At 39.0% G+C, this 15761-nt stretch overlaps 1 protein-coding gene across 1 annotated transcript; it reads right to left on the bottom strand.

The window, feature by feature from the left end:
• Window positions 1-2352: 2352 nt before the first annotated feature.
• On the bottom strand, window positions 2353-7320 carry IL22 (interleukin 22). Its single transcript, NM_001194724.2, is given in 6 exon segments — window positions 2353-2535; window positions 5213-5278; window positions 6208-6351; window positions 6468-6533; window positions 6978-7209; window positions 7298-7320. Coding segments are annotated over 5 exon segments (540 nt in total). The 5' UTR covers window positions 7164-7209; window positions 7298-7320; the 3' UTR covers window positions 2353-2457.
• Between the last annotated feature and the right edge of the window lie 8441 nt (window positions 7321-15761).

Raw genomic sequence — 15761 nt, forward strand, 5'->3', positions numbered from 1 at the left:
GAAAGAGAGGGTCTGAGTCACCCAAAACATGTGTGAATTCGCTCTGAATGAGCCTCCACTACCAGTCATGCCACACTTAGGGATTAGGGACTTCTGAGCAGAGAAGAGAGGAAAAAGCCTTCCTGCCTAATGGGAGAGGCAGCTAACCCTGTTCACCCTCTGACGTTTAGGCAACACCAGAGAACAGCCCTGGCCAGTTACCATCAATTGCCAGAGAGGTACTAGAAGCTGGCTGCTGAAAGATTGAAAAGAGAACACAAACTTAGGTGCCTCTCGAACGGTCATGGCAGTTAGATGCTTCCACGGGGACACCTTTCAACCCACCAGAGTATAGCTCTGGCCAGAGACCTACAATTATCTCTGTGCTTAAATGCTATCCACTGAGGGTTCCAATTTGGGAAATAGAGAGAGGCAAGAGGGTTCCCTATGAGGAGAGAGAGCCCCCGTATGGAGAGAGATCCCCATAAGGAGAGAGAGCACCCCATACGGGCCACCAAAATGTTGTGGGTGAGCGACAACTATCTGAGGCTGGTGGCACAGGTGGTAAAAGAGTTTACCAAGACCATTGTGGGTAAAGAAAGGCAGATTTACTAGAGAAAGTATGAAAATATGTTGCAAGAGTGCAACGGGCAAGTTAGCAAAAGAGGGGCTGACTGCCAGGAATAGACAAAGACCTGCTGGGAATTTATTCTATGTGCTCCCCTCTTATCACCAGGCTGGACCTAATCCTGCAGGAACTTGGCCAACAACTGGCAAGTGACCTGCAAAGTTGGTTCCTGATTGCTTGGAGAAGAAAATACCTTAGCAGATGACGACTTACTTCCTACCATTGACTTTGACCTTGTATGAAAAGACCTACACGATCTTTCAAAGCCCTTCCCCCAGGAACAGCTCTTCATTGCTGGCATCCTTTGTCCATTCTTCTTGGTAGAACAAATCCAACCTTTATCTCTACCTCTTCTCTCTCTTCTCTATAGCATTGTACAAATTTTGAAGATGAAACCCTTTCCCTCTCTCTGTGTGTTTCATAGTATCTTGCCCATCTTCCACCTATGAGACTTCCCTATCAGTGCTAAATTTACTAGTAGGAAAGACTCCCCCAAACACAGCTTTCCTGTTCCTTTAGTGTCTCACTTTCAGGGAGACTGGAGAGTGCACCTTTCAGTAGGCCTGAACTAGAACTAAAACAGTTTATCCATAGCAATAGAGGCGACATGTATTTCTCTCCAGCATCATCACTCCTTTCTTTTATCCATAAATGACTTATGATAAGTTCTTTTCAATTTCTTACCTTTTTTCTTTTCAAAGGTACATGCTGAGTCAACCTAATAAACCAATATAGGCACTATAGCAGAGAGCCTTGAAATCAGATAGACCTGGCTCAATAAGGGTCAACTACTTATAGTTATAAAATGTTTCTTAACGTGTCTCTAATGCAGCTTTCTCATTTGTAGAATTGGAATAATACTAATAGCTACCTCATTTTCTTAGAGTCAAGAATAAAGTGGCCGGGCGCGGTGGCTCAAGCCTGTAATCCCAGCACTTTGGGAGGCCGAGACAGGTGGATCACGAGGTCAGGAGATCGAGACCATCCTGGCTAACAAGGTGAAACCCCGTCTCTACTAAAAAATACAAAAAAAAAAAACCAGCCGGGCGAGGTGGCGGGCGCCTGTAGTCCCAGCTACTTGGGAGGCTGAGGCAGGAGAATGGCATAAACCCCGGAGGCGGAGCTTGCAGTGAGCTGAGATCCGGCCACTGCACTCCAGCCTGGGCGACAGAGCGAGACTCCGTCTCAAAAAAAAAAAAAAAAAAAAAAAAACAAAGAATAAAGTTATGGGAATGGTAACATGACAATGATGATGATGATGATGATGATGATGATGATAGTAAAGGAGAAAAATCACAAAGCCACAAGACTTAGGATATTCAAGTGTTTATTGAGGTCAAATAAACATGTTATAGCTCTATAATTATTATCATAAATATCAAGTAGCAATATCAAATAATGTTTCTATAAATAAATTCATATTAATAAAATATAAATAAGATGCATTCTTATAATAATAATAATAAATACATTTATAAATATGAAGTACTAATTATGGAAACATGAAGTTATTTAGGGATTTTTTCCCCTAAAGGAATGGGAAGTAATCTTCTTTACGGAAAAAGACAATTGTTTAAAAAATAAATTATTTTCTGTGTATAGAACACCAGTTACAATAAAATGTTATCAATAAATGTCTATACTTAGAAAGTCTACCTTCTGATCTTACAAACAAAAGTGGCATTGGTTTCCTTTGTAACTAAAGCAGGGGTTCATTTGGAATCCACCCATCATGATGGAGTTTGGCTTCCCATCTTCTTTTTGGTTAAAAAAAAATCGCTTTGGGGGATCTAACTGTTATTTCTATCAGGGAAAAAGGGTTAGTTATTCGTTTTTCAGCTTTGTTCTGGTCAAATGCAGGCATTTCTCAGAGACATAAACAGCAAATCCAGTTCTCCAATTGCTTTGATCTCTCCACTCTCTCCAAGCTGTGAAAATAAGAATGCAAAAGTATTTGAGCATTTATGCCATGTTTTCTAAAGTGAACAAATTAGAAATTGCAAGATTAGGTTGATGGAGACAGAAACCGAGTTTTAAGCATTTGTAAAACATTCATCGTAATACCCCTTTAGCAAGAGTATTGTATGATTTGCCAAAGAGCTTAAAATGACAGCTCTCTGGACTGAGAGGCCACCAGCAGGCATCAATTTCAGGTGCACCTCACACTAATGAAGCTGTTTAAAAGCTGGGCAGAGGGTTGACCACCCCTTCTTAACCAGAGCAAGCAGACTGAAGTGAGGCTGGGGTCTGGGGGATCCTGAGTGCCACCCATTATGCCTTGGCCTGTTTTGCAACTCCAAAACTATCTATGACAGATGGCTTATAAAGAGCTTGTCCAACCCACAACCCACGGGCTGCACGTGGCCGAGGACAGCTTTGAATGCACCGTAGCACAAATTCATAAACTTTCTAAAAACATTATGAGATTTATGCATGGACCTTTTTTTTTTTTTTTTTTTTTTTTTTTTTTTTTTTTTTTTAGCTCATCAGCTATTGTTAGTGTTAGTGGATTTTATGTGTGTCCCAAGACAATTCTTTCAAGGTGGCCCAGGGAAGCCAAATGATTGGACACTCCTGATTTAAAACATCTCAGCTCGGAAGACTTCAAACCATATATTTACCAATACATTGAGTTTTTTTCTGTTTCCACCATTTTGACAAAGAGTAAAAGACAAGTTTTCACTTTTGTGGGAAAAATGTCAAATAAGTCTTTTCCACTTGCTTTAGTTAATAGAAAACCAGATACAGGTCCTAACATTCATTCTTTCTCCCTCCAAGTCAAATGCAGATGAGGCTCCCAAACTTAATGGAAGAGGAAACCCAAATTCAAGTGAAAAGCATTCCCTATTGAAATTCCTCTAATCTATCATATTTGCATTATTTCAAGAAAAACCTTGTCACCATTATCCTCTATACAGTACATTGTTCTTTCTTTTCCTGCTTTCTTCCGCCCTTTCACCTTTCCATACTTCTTTTGACATAAAGCCAAAAAGATATGCTTTTCTATCTCAAAGACTCCAAGACTGTAAAGAATTTTAAAGTTTATCTTCCCCTACTGTCTGTCATGCATTTTACTACCAGCCTGTGCTCTGCTTTTACCCCCAGCGAGAGGGAATTAATGCCTCCCGAGACCACCCTATTTCAGACAGCTCTGGCAGTTTCTCCTCCTGTTGATCTTTCTCTGAACAACATTCCTCTCCCGCCTGTACTTTCTGAAGGTACCAGCAAAAAAGCATAATCACTCTTCCATGTGGCAAATCATTGAAAATAGGAAATTGATTCTTTCAAAATGGATTAAAGGCCTTGAAAATCACCCAGATCACCATGAGATTTTCCTCTCTCACACTTCACTTTTCTAAAGACAACAAGCAAGCTGAAATCAGGAATTTTTTAAGCAAGATGTGTAAAGCACGTCTTGTCTGTGACATGCTAACATTCAGCCCTCCATGTCTAGATAATAGTTCCATAACAAGAGAACTGAGCTTCACAATATAAAACTACAAAGCCTTCAATTATCAAAGGAAGAAACAGTCATGTTCATTAAATGATGCTCAGGAAGAAATGCTTTTTTAAAAAGTCAAGAGGAAAAAAGGGGGAATTAAGGTTAAGCTTCTTACTGAAAATTCCATCAACTGGAGCCTTCATGTTTCTGAGTATTTACTTGGACCTGCTTGTAAGAACATCACTTTCACTGCTCCTAATCATTCCTCTGGTTTTGGGGTGAGTCACTATTGTTAGTCTAAGTCTTCCATTGTTGTTCTTTTCACCAAATAGGGCACATGATGGTATCATTCACTATAGAAATGTACACCAGCCCACCGTGGATAAATGCTCACTAGGGGTTTATTGAGGGAATGAAGGAAGAAACTAGAATGGAAGGTCTTGAAGGGAGAGAGGAAGAAAAAAAGGCTTACCAATTCAGACTTCCATTTAACTATAATAAATCTCTTACTAACATTTTTAGTCTATTTGAACTTGTATAAAAGAGATCAGGTGTTATCTGCTCTTGATTTTAAACTAAAATCAATAGTTGTTAGATATTATGATAATTAAAAATAAGCATCGATTACTCCAGAAATTAGCCCTATATGCAAGTCCAGCTCTTTTATTGTTGTTCTGAGTTTATTCCTCCAAGTTTCAAAGCAATGCATGAATGCCTTCAAAAATGACTTCAAATAAATTTGCCCATAGGCACTTTTCTGTTTTTAAACAAGTGCTTCTTCAGATTACATGAGTCAATAGGAATCTGAAATTTCCCTAAGAATTAATGAAACTAATCTGTATCACTGCCGGGAAAAGTGTTAGCTTGGGATTCGGGAGACCTGTATTCAGCCCTGTCTCTGCCACTTGCCTTCCCCAGAAGGTGAGGTAATGTGACTGGACAACCTAAGATTCCAGCCGGTTCTAGAATTCTACAATTTGCAAAATTTGGAAACTGACTTCTAGATATAGAGATATCTCTGCAGACACAGACACCAAAGTAATCACCCTGGTGGTAGGAGAATCAAGTGAAAAATCACAAAGTGGTGGGAAGAAAGAAAGGAAAGAAAAACAGCATTTGTCTCTCCTATTGCATGACTTAGCATTGACAGTTATCAGTCCTACCTTTTTCACTGTGTCCTTCAGCTTTTGGACATTCTTCTGGATATGCAGGTCATCACCTTCAATGTGCTATAAAACAAAAACAAGAATAACTATCTTAATGTTGTGCTGAAACTTCACGAACCTCCACACCCGTGGAGGTACGGTACAATTCACCTGGAATTAAAACTCTTAGTAATTTTGCCCACAATGACCTAGATTTCAACGGTGACCTAGATTTCCTGAGCTCTTGAATTCCCTTGGACACCAGACTCCAGTCACTTCCCTTACAAGAGACCTCTCTTCATCTTTGGGAAATCCTACTGAGGTTTGCGTTTGTGGAAACAGCGGAGTGGTTTATGCAAATTCTGTAAGGAATAAAACCTCAATCATACCTCCACAAAACAGCATGCTCAGAACAAGAAATGTACATAAAACATCTCATGTGAAAATTAAGCCCTCTTCAGTAAGTCCTAGGGCCTTTGACTGGGCCCACTACACTCAAACTTTTTTTTGTAGTTTCATATGTTCAGCGGCATCAAGTTCACACGCCTCCGATTTTGTCACTTCCCATGACATCAGCAGGGCAACAGTCTGCCGACACACCGCTGACACTAAGCCTTCCCATTTCCCACTTTGTCTTCTACTTTCTCTCCATGCCATCCCCTCCCCTCAACAACTTAGACTCAGTGGATCCATTTCCACATCTAGATGTTTTTCCCAACACCTTTCTCACCTTACACAAACTGAGTTGCCTTTTTTCCAGAGACAAACCAATGCGGCTTCTATACACTTAAGTTCCAGACCCCCTTCACCACTATAAACTCAAGATGTGACTCAATCAAAAGCAAAAACAAACACTCTGTGATCCTAAATGACTCCTGATAATACTGCTGCCAAGACGCTTCTTCCTGCTAGCTTAGGGGTAGAGGGGAGAAGAGAGAATCGGGGTAAGGGGGTCTCTGTGGAAGAAGGAGGGAAGGAGGGGTAGATGGGCATAGGCTGAGAGCTGAACTTACACATGTGCTTAGACTGTTGCTGAGCCTGGCCAGGAAGGGCACCACCTCCTGCATATAAGGCTGGAACCTATCCGATTGAGGGAGCAGCACTTCTTCAAGGGTGAAGTTCAGCACCTGCTTCATCAGATAGCAGCGCTCACTCATCTACAGGTGGAAGGGAAACAGCAAGGGTCATAAGGGATAAGTCCTAAATCATCATTACCACCAATCCAAGTACCCATGGACGGCACACGGCCCTGTTCGTCACAACTGTAGCTTACACTGACTCCGCGGAACAGTTTTTCCCCAATGAGACGAACGTCTGTGTTGTTATCAGCCGAGCTAGCCTGGAAGAGAAGAAAAGAGTAAGTGCCTGGACATTGAGCAGATAGAAAAAAAATCTGTACGTAGACATGTGCCCCATCCCCTCTCCCCAGAGCAACCCCATAAAGACTAGAAACAGAATTCAGATGTGTGCATAAGTTTAGGACAACACACAAAGGCATAAAGGAAAAAAAAAATCATCAGATGGGTTACTGAATGGCCGAGTTTAAAACATGAATGGGAAAATTCATCACATGTATCATAAAGACCAAAATGGAAGGAAGGAGTTCAAGTCAAAAAAAAAACGGCCAGATTCCCAAAGAGTCTCTGAAAAAACAGAAAATTTATCTGCCAGCAGGGATAAACAATGGGTTCCTAAAGCTCTTAGAGGTGCTCTGAAGAAAAGTGCAAGAACTATTTGGGTTCCAAGTAGATCCAATGAGAAAGCGCAGCATTGAGATGCATACCTCCTTAGCCAGCATGAAGGTGCGGTTGGTGATATAGGGCTGCTGGAAGTTGGACTTGTCAAGCCTGCAGTGGGAGCTGACGGGTGCAGCTGCTCCTCCCTGCACCCAGAGGGCCAAGAGAAGGAGGCAGCTGGTGGCCAGAGTCCCCATAAGGAAAGGGCTCACAGATTTCTGCAGGGCGGCCATTGCAGACAACTCTTACTCGAGCAATTGGTGACTGGGGACGGAGAACCTGGTCGAAAACAACGTGAAGGAACAGAATTAGTCAAGAAGTATTTCATCAAACTAACCAATTGTACCAAGTTTGCCGAAACGCTTACCTGTTCTGAAGATTCTGCTTGTGATGGGGAAGGTAGAAGCGGCTGCTTTTATAGCCCCCAGGATACCGACTTTTTTTTAATTGTGCAAAATGTGACATCAGCAATTATCTAATTTCCAGTACTGTCTTCTGAGAACGACCTAACCACCACAGGAGCCCACAAAACACCACCTCTATTCTTCCCACCTTGAGATGTAAGTGTTTCCCTAAAACGTCACTATTAGAGCCCAGGGGGTATTTTACAGACAAATCCCAGAAATTTTCTAAACCCTACATATTTTTCAAAGAAAACAATTGTTTTGTCTTAGTAGAGTTCAGATTTAGTATAAAATTTTTTGATCTCCTATAGTGGCTGAGTAAGCATTTTGGTCACGGACTCATTTTCCTACCCGCTTTATAGATTCTTATCTCATTGGAGGTGATCAGAAGAAAAGGACCCGTGTCCTATATCCTCTGCTTTAAAGTAAATGGTAATGACAGCTTACAGATCATTCCATTATTAAAATAATTTTATCTCCTTTTTAAAATGCTGAATTCTAAACCAGACTTCTGTTTCAAAAATAACAGTCTTGGCTAATCTACTTATTGTTTTCTTCCCTTTCTGGGACTATTTTTAAGTGATCCTAACAAGGCAGAAGCAAGTGTATCTTAAAATTGTATTAATTGAATTATAATCAATGTCCACTTAAGTTTGTAAATGCTAATGCTGAACAATCTGATCACCATTTTTCTTAACATGTAAACTTTGTTTAAAAGAAAAGAATACCATGGATATAGTTAAAATTTTACCTAATTCTAAACTTCACACAGGTCTCAACATAATATTTCCAAATAACCTTATAACAATTATATATGTGTGTATATATGTATATATTGTATGTGTATATATTGCATATACACATATATGTGTGTATATACACAATATATATGTATATATATACTATATATACACACACATATATATGCACACATACATGGATGTCTGAGGAAGGGAATATAGGAATATAGAGGTTCCACATTACCTTTAAATTATTTAAAAATACACCTAAAACTAGACTGGAAATTCTCCCGCAGAGCAAGAGAAGGAAGCAAGTGCAACTATCAAAATGCAAGTACCTATTGCTGAGGGAAGGAATGTGAATTAGTGCAAATTTGTATGATCAGATTTTTCTCCTCACAACTAGTTAAGATCAGGAGTGTTGAAGAACTGGGAGAAGGGACGTAAATAATTGTAAAACCTAGACCACTTTTTGAGATGGCACAGACCTCAGCAAAGTGCCACTGGGAAGAGTTGGAACCACCTGAGGACACTGAGCATTTGTGAAGGTGGCCAGAGGAGAAAGAAGCAAAAAGGAAGATTAGTGGGAGTAAATAACACCACATGATCACACTTGCATGTGGAATCTAAAACACTTGAACTCATAGAAAGAAAGAGTAGAATGGTGGTTGCCAGGGGCTGGGTGGGCAAGGGGCAGCGAGTTGGGGAGATGTTACCCAAAGGATACAACATTTCAGTTAAAGAAGAGGAATAAGTTGAAGAGCTCTATTGTCCATCGTGGCAACAATAGTTAAGAACAATATATGTTATGCTTAAAAATCACAAAGAGCATAGATTGTAAATGTTCTCATTACCAAAAAAAAAAAAAAAATTCCGTGTGAGGTAATGCATATATGTTAATTCGCTCACTTTAGCCATTCCACAATATATGCATATATCAAAACATACATGAAATCAACCTAAGTATCCACAGATGGATGAATGGATAAAGAAAATGTGGTATATATACACAATGGAATAGTATTAAGCCATAAAAGAAATGAAATCCTGTCATTTGCAATAACATGGATGAACCTGAAGGACATCATGTTAAGTGAAATAAATCAGATGCAGAAAAACAAATACTGCATTATCTCACTCATATGTGGAATCTAAAAAAAAAAAAAAAAGCTGATATAGAAGCAGAGAATATAACAGTGGTTACCAGAGACTGGGGAAGTAAGTGGGGAAAGCGGGATGGGGAGAGGTTGGTCAACGGGTACAAAGACACAATTAGGAGGAATAATTTCGGTGTTCTATTACACAGTAGAATGACTATATTTAACAGGAAAATATCGTATTTTTCAAAATAGCTTTTGAAGATTCTCACCACAAAGTAATGATAAATGCATGAGGTGATGGATATACTAACCTAATTGTGTCATTATACAGCATACACTTATATCAAAATATCAAAATATACTCCATAAATATGTACAATGATAATGTCAATTTAAAAAATAAGTAATTTTTAAAACATCATATTGTGTAACATAAATACTGTATATACAATTCTTATTTGTCAAATAAAAATGAGATAACTTTTGTTAAATTGAAAAAAAAATAGGTATGTTCCAAATGTTTCCTTGGGTTGACCATGAGCCCGAGAAAAGATGATGAAACCTTCCTTATTCAATTTCCTATTATATAGGGCCACTTTTGCCCAGAACTCTGTACAATTCTATTAGCATTAGATTTAAGCTATTCATGGATTAAATAGGCTTTTGTTGGTTTGCCTGGGAAACTGACCAGCATACATAATTTTGTTTCCATGGGAAAATAAGTTTTGACATTGTTGAATTACGTGATTTCAAGGGAAGAGTCTCTGTGTCTTTCGTCTTTGTAACTCCAACACTTAGAACAGTGCTACACACATAGGAAGGACTCAATATAAGCATATTGACTGCCTTCATGATATTTCTAAAGTTGGTGTTTGACCCAGTCCTGCTTACCAGCTTATTGTTCCTGAATGGAAAATAAATCACTGTGAAACAGAAAGAGAATGCCAGAAAATTGCAAAGCCATCTTTAAGAGCAGCAGCGTGCCTCTTATTCATTGTATGTCCCTGATGGACCAAGCATCAATAAGATAGTGTTAATGGAGCCTAGATCTTAAGTTTCAGTGAGTTTAACTAAAACTCACTAAAGGGAAAATCTGCTCTGGTGTTGTATGGGGGTTTCTGAACAGTCATACTAGGAGTCTCAGAAATATTTGCTGTTAGAAGAGATTGTGAGGCTGGGCGCGGGGCTCCTGCCTGTAATCCCAGCACTTTGGGAGGCTGAGGCGGGCAGATCTCCTGAGGTCAGGAGTTTGAGACCAGTCTGGTCAACATGGTGAAACCCTGTTTCTACTGAAAATACAAAAATTAGCCGGGCATGTTGGTGCGCCTGTAGTCCCAGCTACTCTGGAGGTTGAGGTGGGAGAATCGCTTGAACCCGGGAGACTGAGGTTGCAGTGAGACAAGATCGCCCCACTGCGCTATAATCTGGGTAACGAAGCAAGATTCTGTCTCAAAAAAAAAAAAAAAAAAAAAAAGAAGAGATTGTGGATATAACAAAAAGGTGCTCCTGTGAAAACAACAACCAAAGACATATGTATGCTAAATATTTTCAGATTATAATGGGCCTTTTCTGCAGTCATTTCCTTGTGAATTTTCAAGTCTCTCCCAAAGCCACTGCAGATGAAGAGCAACCCCAATGCCCACCTCCCAGGTCCCAGACAGACCATACACATGGTTGATTTGGAATATGTGACAATTTACTTGATCTAATGCCAAGAAGGACTAATCAGAATCCTCAACCACAAGCAGGCTTTGGCTGTCTCATTCACTATACTGTGCCTAGCACCTAGAATAGTGCTTGGCATATAGCGGCAAAATAAATATTCATTGACCACATACATAAAATAATTTCCAAACTCATTGACTCATGCTTGAAAATCCATGACTGGAAATGCATTCTTTAAGACACAAATCTCCCTAGAAGAAAGAAGACTTTTGGTATCACAGGTGAAAAGATTTGTACTCATCATATTCCTCAGTCCAATGCACATGATCATTGTTCCATACAAGTTTCTGTGTGTGTGTGTGTGCACACGTGCGTGGGTGTGATCCTGCCCTCATCTTCTCCTTCCCTCCCCACTGAACACTTACCGGCATCTCTACCATTGCCATAGGTCATGGCTCTAATGTTTCACATGTATTTCTGAATATTGACGTATCCCTGTGCAAAAAGAAGTATCGTTTAGTGTGTGTAGGTATTTTTATTTTACAGGAATGGCTCTCTTTCTTACCTTTTTACTGAGCGTGATAGTCTTACCATCCGTCCATGTTTCTGCATGTAGCCTCTGCTTGCAACGTGACATTCCAGAGTGCATACCCACCACAATTTGCGTATTCATTCTCCAATGGTGGGTACCTGAACTGCCTCCAATTGCCCAGACCACAGACACTGTAGCTCTAAACACCCTCATCCAAGTCATTTTTATGGTATTTTTGAGAGTATTTTTGACATAATTTTTGAAGTATGTCCTCTAGGTCTTAAGGATAAGTTTATTAGCATTTACTAAATATTGCCAGATTGCTCTCCAGAAAGACAATGTTAATCTACTCTCACACCAGCAAATAAAGCTTCCTCTGCTTCCTTAAATCCCCCTCCACACTTGGTATTATCCAGCTTTAACTTGGCCAGGCTTTGGAGGTTTAAAATGGTATATATCTCATTACTGTTTTAATTTGCATTTTTTTCATATACTTGTAGCCACTCGGGTTTCCACCTTTTATACATCAGTTACTTACATTAGTCATTGCTCTTTTTCTGTTGTTGATTTGTAAGAGTTCCCTGTATATTTTTGGTTGTAGCCAAAACAAACTCTCCTCCTTTTTTTTTTTTTTTTTTTTTTTTTGAGATGGAGTTTTGCTCTGTCACCCAGGCTGGAGTGCGGTGCTGCAATCTCGGCTCACTGCAACCTCCAACTCCTGGGTTCAAACGACTCTCCCGCCTCAGCCTGCCAAGTAGCTGGGATTACAGGCATCAGCCACCATGCCCAGCTAATTTTTTAGTAGAGACAGTGTTTCATCTTACTGGCCAGGCTGGTCTCGAATTCCTGACCTCAAGTGATCCATCCACCTCAGCCTCCCAAAGTGCTGGATTACAGGCATGAGCTACCACACCGGGCCTCCTCCCAATTTTTTATCTATCTATTCACTTGGTTTATTTGGCCTTTGTTGAACAGCAAAACTTAATTTGGATGTCATCTAAGACATTATTTATAATTATATGATTTGTACTTTTCAAGGTTTGTTTGGAAAGCCTCTCTCCCTCCCAAGGTCACAAAGACATTCTTCTATCTCGTCTTCTGTTTATTCTATGGCTTAACCTTTCACAATCAGGTCTTTAATGCATTTTTGTACATGATGAAAGGTAAGAAATTCAGTTTTATTCTCCTCCACATAGTGAGCCAGTTTTCCCAAGATAGTCCACTAAACCATGAGTCTTTTATCATATGTGAATTTCCCATACATAGAAATACTATATCTGAGTCCTCTTTTTTGTTCCATTGGTTTATTTATTTTTCTTTTTGTTCTTAAGCCAGTTTCACATGATTATATTACTGAAGAGTGTCTTTATAACTGAACAGGATATTTTACCTTCTTTGCTCTACTTTTTCAGGGCTGACTTAGCTATTCGCGGCCTTTTCATATATATTTTATATAAAGCTTGTGATAAATTCGTCAAGTTCCTGGAAAAATACAGCAGAAATTTTTACTAGGTTTTTATTTAACGTAAAGACCAGTTTAAGGAGAATTAACATCTTTATAATGTGAACTCATTACATCCAAGAGCATCGACCACGTCTCTGCCAAAGACCTTCTTTTATACCCTTTTGATAGTCTTTCAAAATTTTTTCCACTGAGGTCTTGTGTATGAGATTTAATTCCTAGTTTATGGGAGAAGTAAGATGCGAAGCTGTTATTAGTCACATTTACCTTGGTGTGAATAAGTACCAAGTTGGCTTGGAGAAAGGGACTATTCAATTACTCATCTCCTGAGAACACGAAGAGTAAGTGATTCACAGCCAGCGAGGAGAAGAGGTTAGAGGTACAGCAAAGAACAAAAGCTAAAGACTGGGGTTTTCAAACATAAACTGCATTTACTTCCCACTTCTGCTCTAAGGTAACCCTGGTGGTGCCCAGAATAACTTCCTACCAGTCCCACCTCACCTGCCACAATCTGCCCACAAAGACACTTGTCAACCATAGCCACCTTTCCCTTCTTCCTGGAGACCGAGTCTTCTCAGTCAGTATTATATCTCATCTTAAAGAGAAGACTCTATCCACAGGAAGGTGTCATAATGTAAACGAGTGTGTTTTTCTCCCTACTGATGCTAAGTACTGAAATCAACTTAAAAGACAGAAGAAAGCAACATTTATGGAAATTCTTCACTACTCTAATGTAAACAGAACTTGATATTAGCTTCCTAACATCTGCCGTCTACTGTCATAGATTTTTTGAAGGTCACAGGTACATCCCAATCTCTCTTTTCATTTTTTGTTTTGACAAGTAAACAGATGTGAAGAGTCATAACCCACACTTGCTTCTGTCACCAGAAATTCAAAACACAATTAATTTACTAGTATCAGTGAATATTTTATCCCAGTTCTCTAATCAGTTTTAGAGTTACTAACATTTTTCACAATCATTTTGCAGAGGCTACATATTATTTTAAAACGTAACTTTTGAAAATTCATATTCAAAACTCTGTGATTCTTGGTGTTGTCTTACCAGATCCGCTCAGGCTCTGATGGGAACATTGTGGGCCAAGTAAACTGAACATTTTCTACCCCTTCACGACCCTGTTAAACTTTTAAAAATATGAATCACAGGGTATGCATTTGTTCAGTCGTAGTAGATAATGCAGAACAGTTTTCTAAAATGGTTTTTCCAATTTATACTCTTTAGAGTAGCATATGAGAGTTTCATTTTCTATAAATGCTTGCCAACAATTGGTATTGCCTGTCCAAACACAGTTCCAAAGCCTAGGTGATTTGGTTTTAAAATATCACAAATGTCAATCCTGAGAGAATGCCTCTTTTTCCTTTTCTTTGTCACTGTTCTAATTCAGCAGCTGCATTTGTACTATAAATAGGGTAAATTATCCCACATTTGGGTTAGTTAGACAAGATGTCACTCCGAATTAGGGCAGATCTGAAATGTAGCCTGTTGCAAAAGAGGTGCAACCTTGTTATTACTTTCATATTCTTACAATCAAGTAAATGAAGATAATAGTATTTCAACCTGTTTAACAAATATCTGCTTTGTTGCTGTTGGAATATTTTGCCAAATAAGGAATCTTGGCTCCACATTTCTTACTTTTAAAAAAATACAAAAATAGTCAGCATTAATTATATTGCAGTAACCTCAGGATTAATCTGAAATGGACTTGCTTTTAAAAGAAAAGATTAAAAGTACGTAAATGCTGATTAGAGAATTAGAATTTAAACTGTACTCATATTAGTTAATTAACATGCCCTTAGAGAAAGTAAAAGTACTCGAATGAGTTGGCAGGGGCAAGCAATTAAATATAAGAACCAAATAGAAATAGTGCTTAGAATATTTAACAGGCTGGAAAAGGAAAGAGTTACAATGCATAATATAGTCATAGACAAGAGGAATCATCCATTAAAAGGCACAGTTTGTGAATGCATGAATATGACAGGAAATACCTGAGTGAGGTCTGCCTAGGAAACGGAGCAGACACAAAAAGCTACACACAAGGTGCTGCACGAGAGAAAGGGGGCAATGTGCTTTATTCCTTCATTTTCTCATTCATTCATTCACTGTAACATCAGCTCCATAAAAGCAAAGAGTTTGTATACCTGGAACAGTCCTTGGCACATCATAGACCCTCAGTAAGTTCTAGTTGGATAACTGAATGAATTATAAGCACAGATGACCAAATGATTGTTTCAGCAAATATCTCTGACTATTCCATTTACTAAGCTCCTACCATTCAGCAGGCATGGAATATAGTAAGTGTTCAGGAAACACCAGCTATTAACCACAAGGAGCTTCTTCATGAACAACATACGTAGCAACTGAGAGAAAGACATGGAAATAGTAATGAGCGAACCACAAGTCAGGAAATAGAGATTCTGCAACTTAACTAGATGTTTTACCTTGCACAAGTCAAATCTGTTGAATGAATTAATGAGTCTTGTTCTTGACTTAAAATCTTAGCATGAGTCTCTCTTTGCCTTCATCCTGTATGGTCAAACTGTCCTAAACCCTCTTGCTTCTTCCTTTGAAATATCTCTTTATGTAGAATCTTTTCCTCTTTCAATCAATAAACATCTACTGAACTCTATTTTTTGGAGCCACTACGAGTGAGTTGTTGTCAAAAATAATCCCAGAAAGATATTTGTAATACAACTAATAAAGGACTCAAATCCAGAATTTATGAAGAGTTCTTGCAAATCCATAAGAAAAAGACCACCCAGGAGGAAAAAAAAATGGACAAAAGCTTGAACAGGCACTTTGCAAAAGTGATCCAATAAACACATGAAAAGCGTTTGACTTTACTAGGCAAAGGGAAATGCAAAATTAAAACCACACACCCACCAGAATGACTAAAATGAAAAAGACAGACA

The sequence above is a fragment of the Macaca mulatta genome, chromosome 11 (genome assembly GCF_049350105.2).
Source record: "Macaca mulatta isolate MMU2019108-1 chromosome 11, T2T-MMU8v2.0, whole genome shotgun sequence".
In the NCBI taxonomy this organism is placed as follows: domain Eukaryota; kingdom Metazoa; phylum Chordata; class Mammalia; order Primates; family Cercopithecidae; genus Macaca; species Macaca mulatta.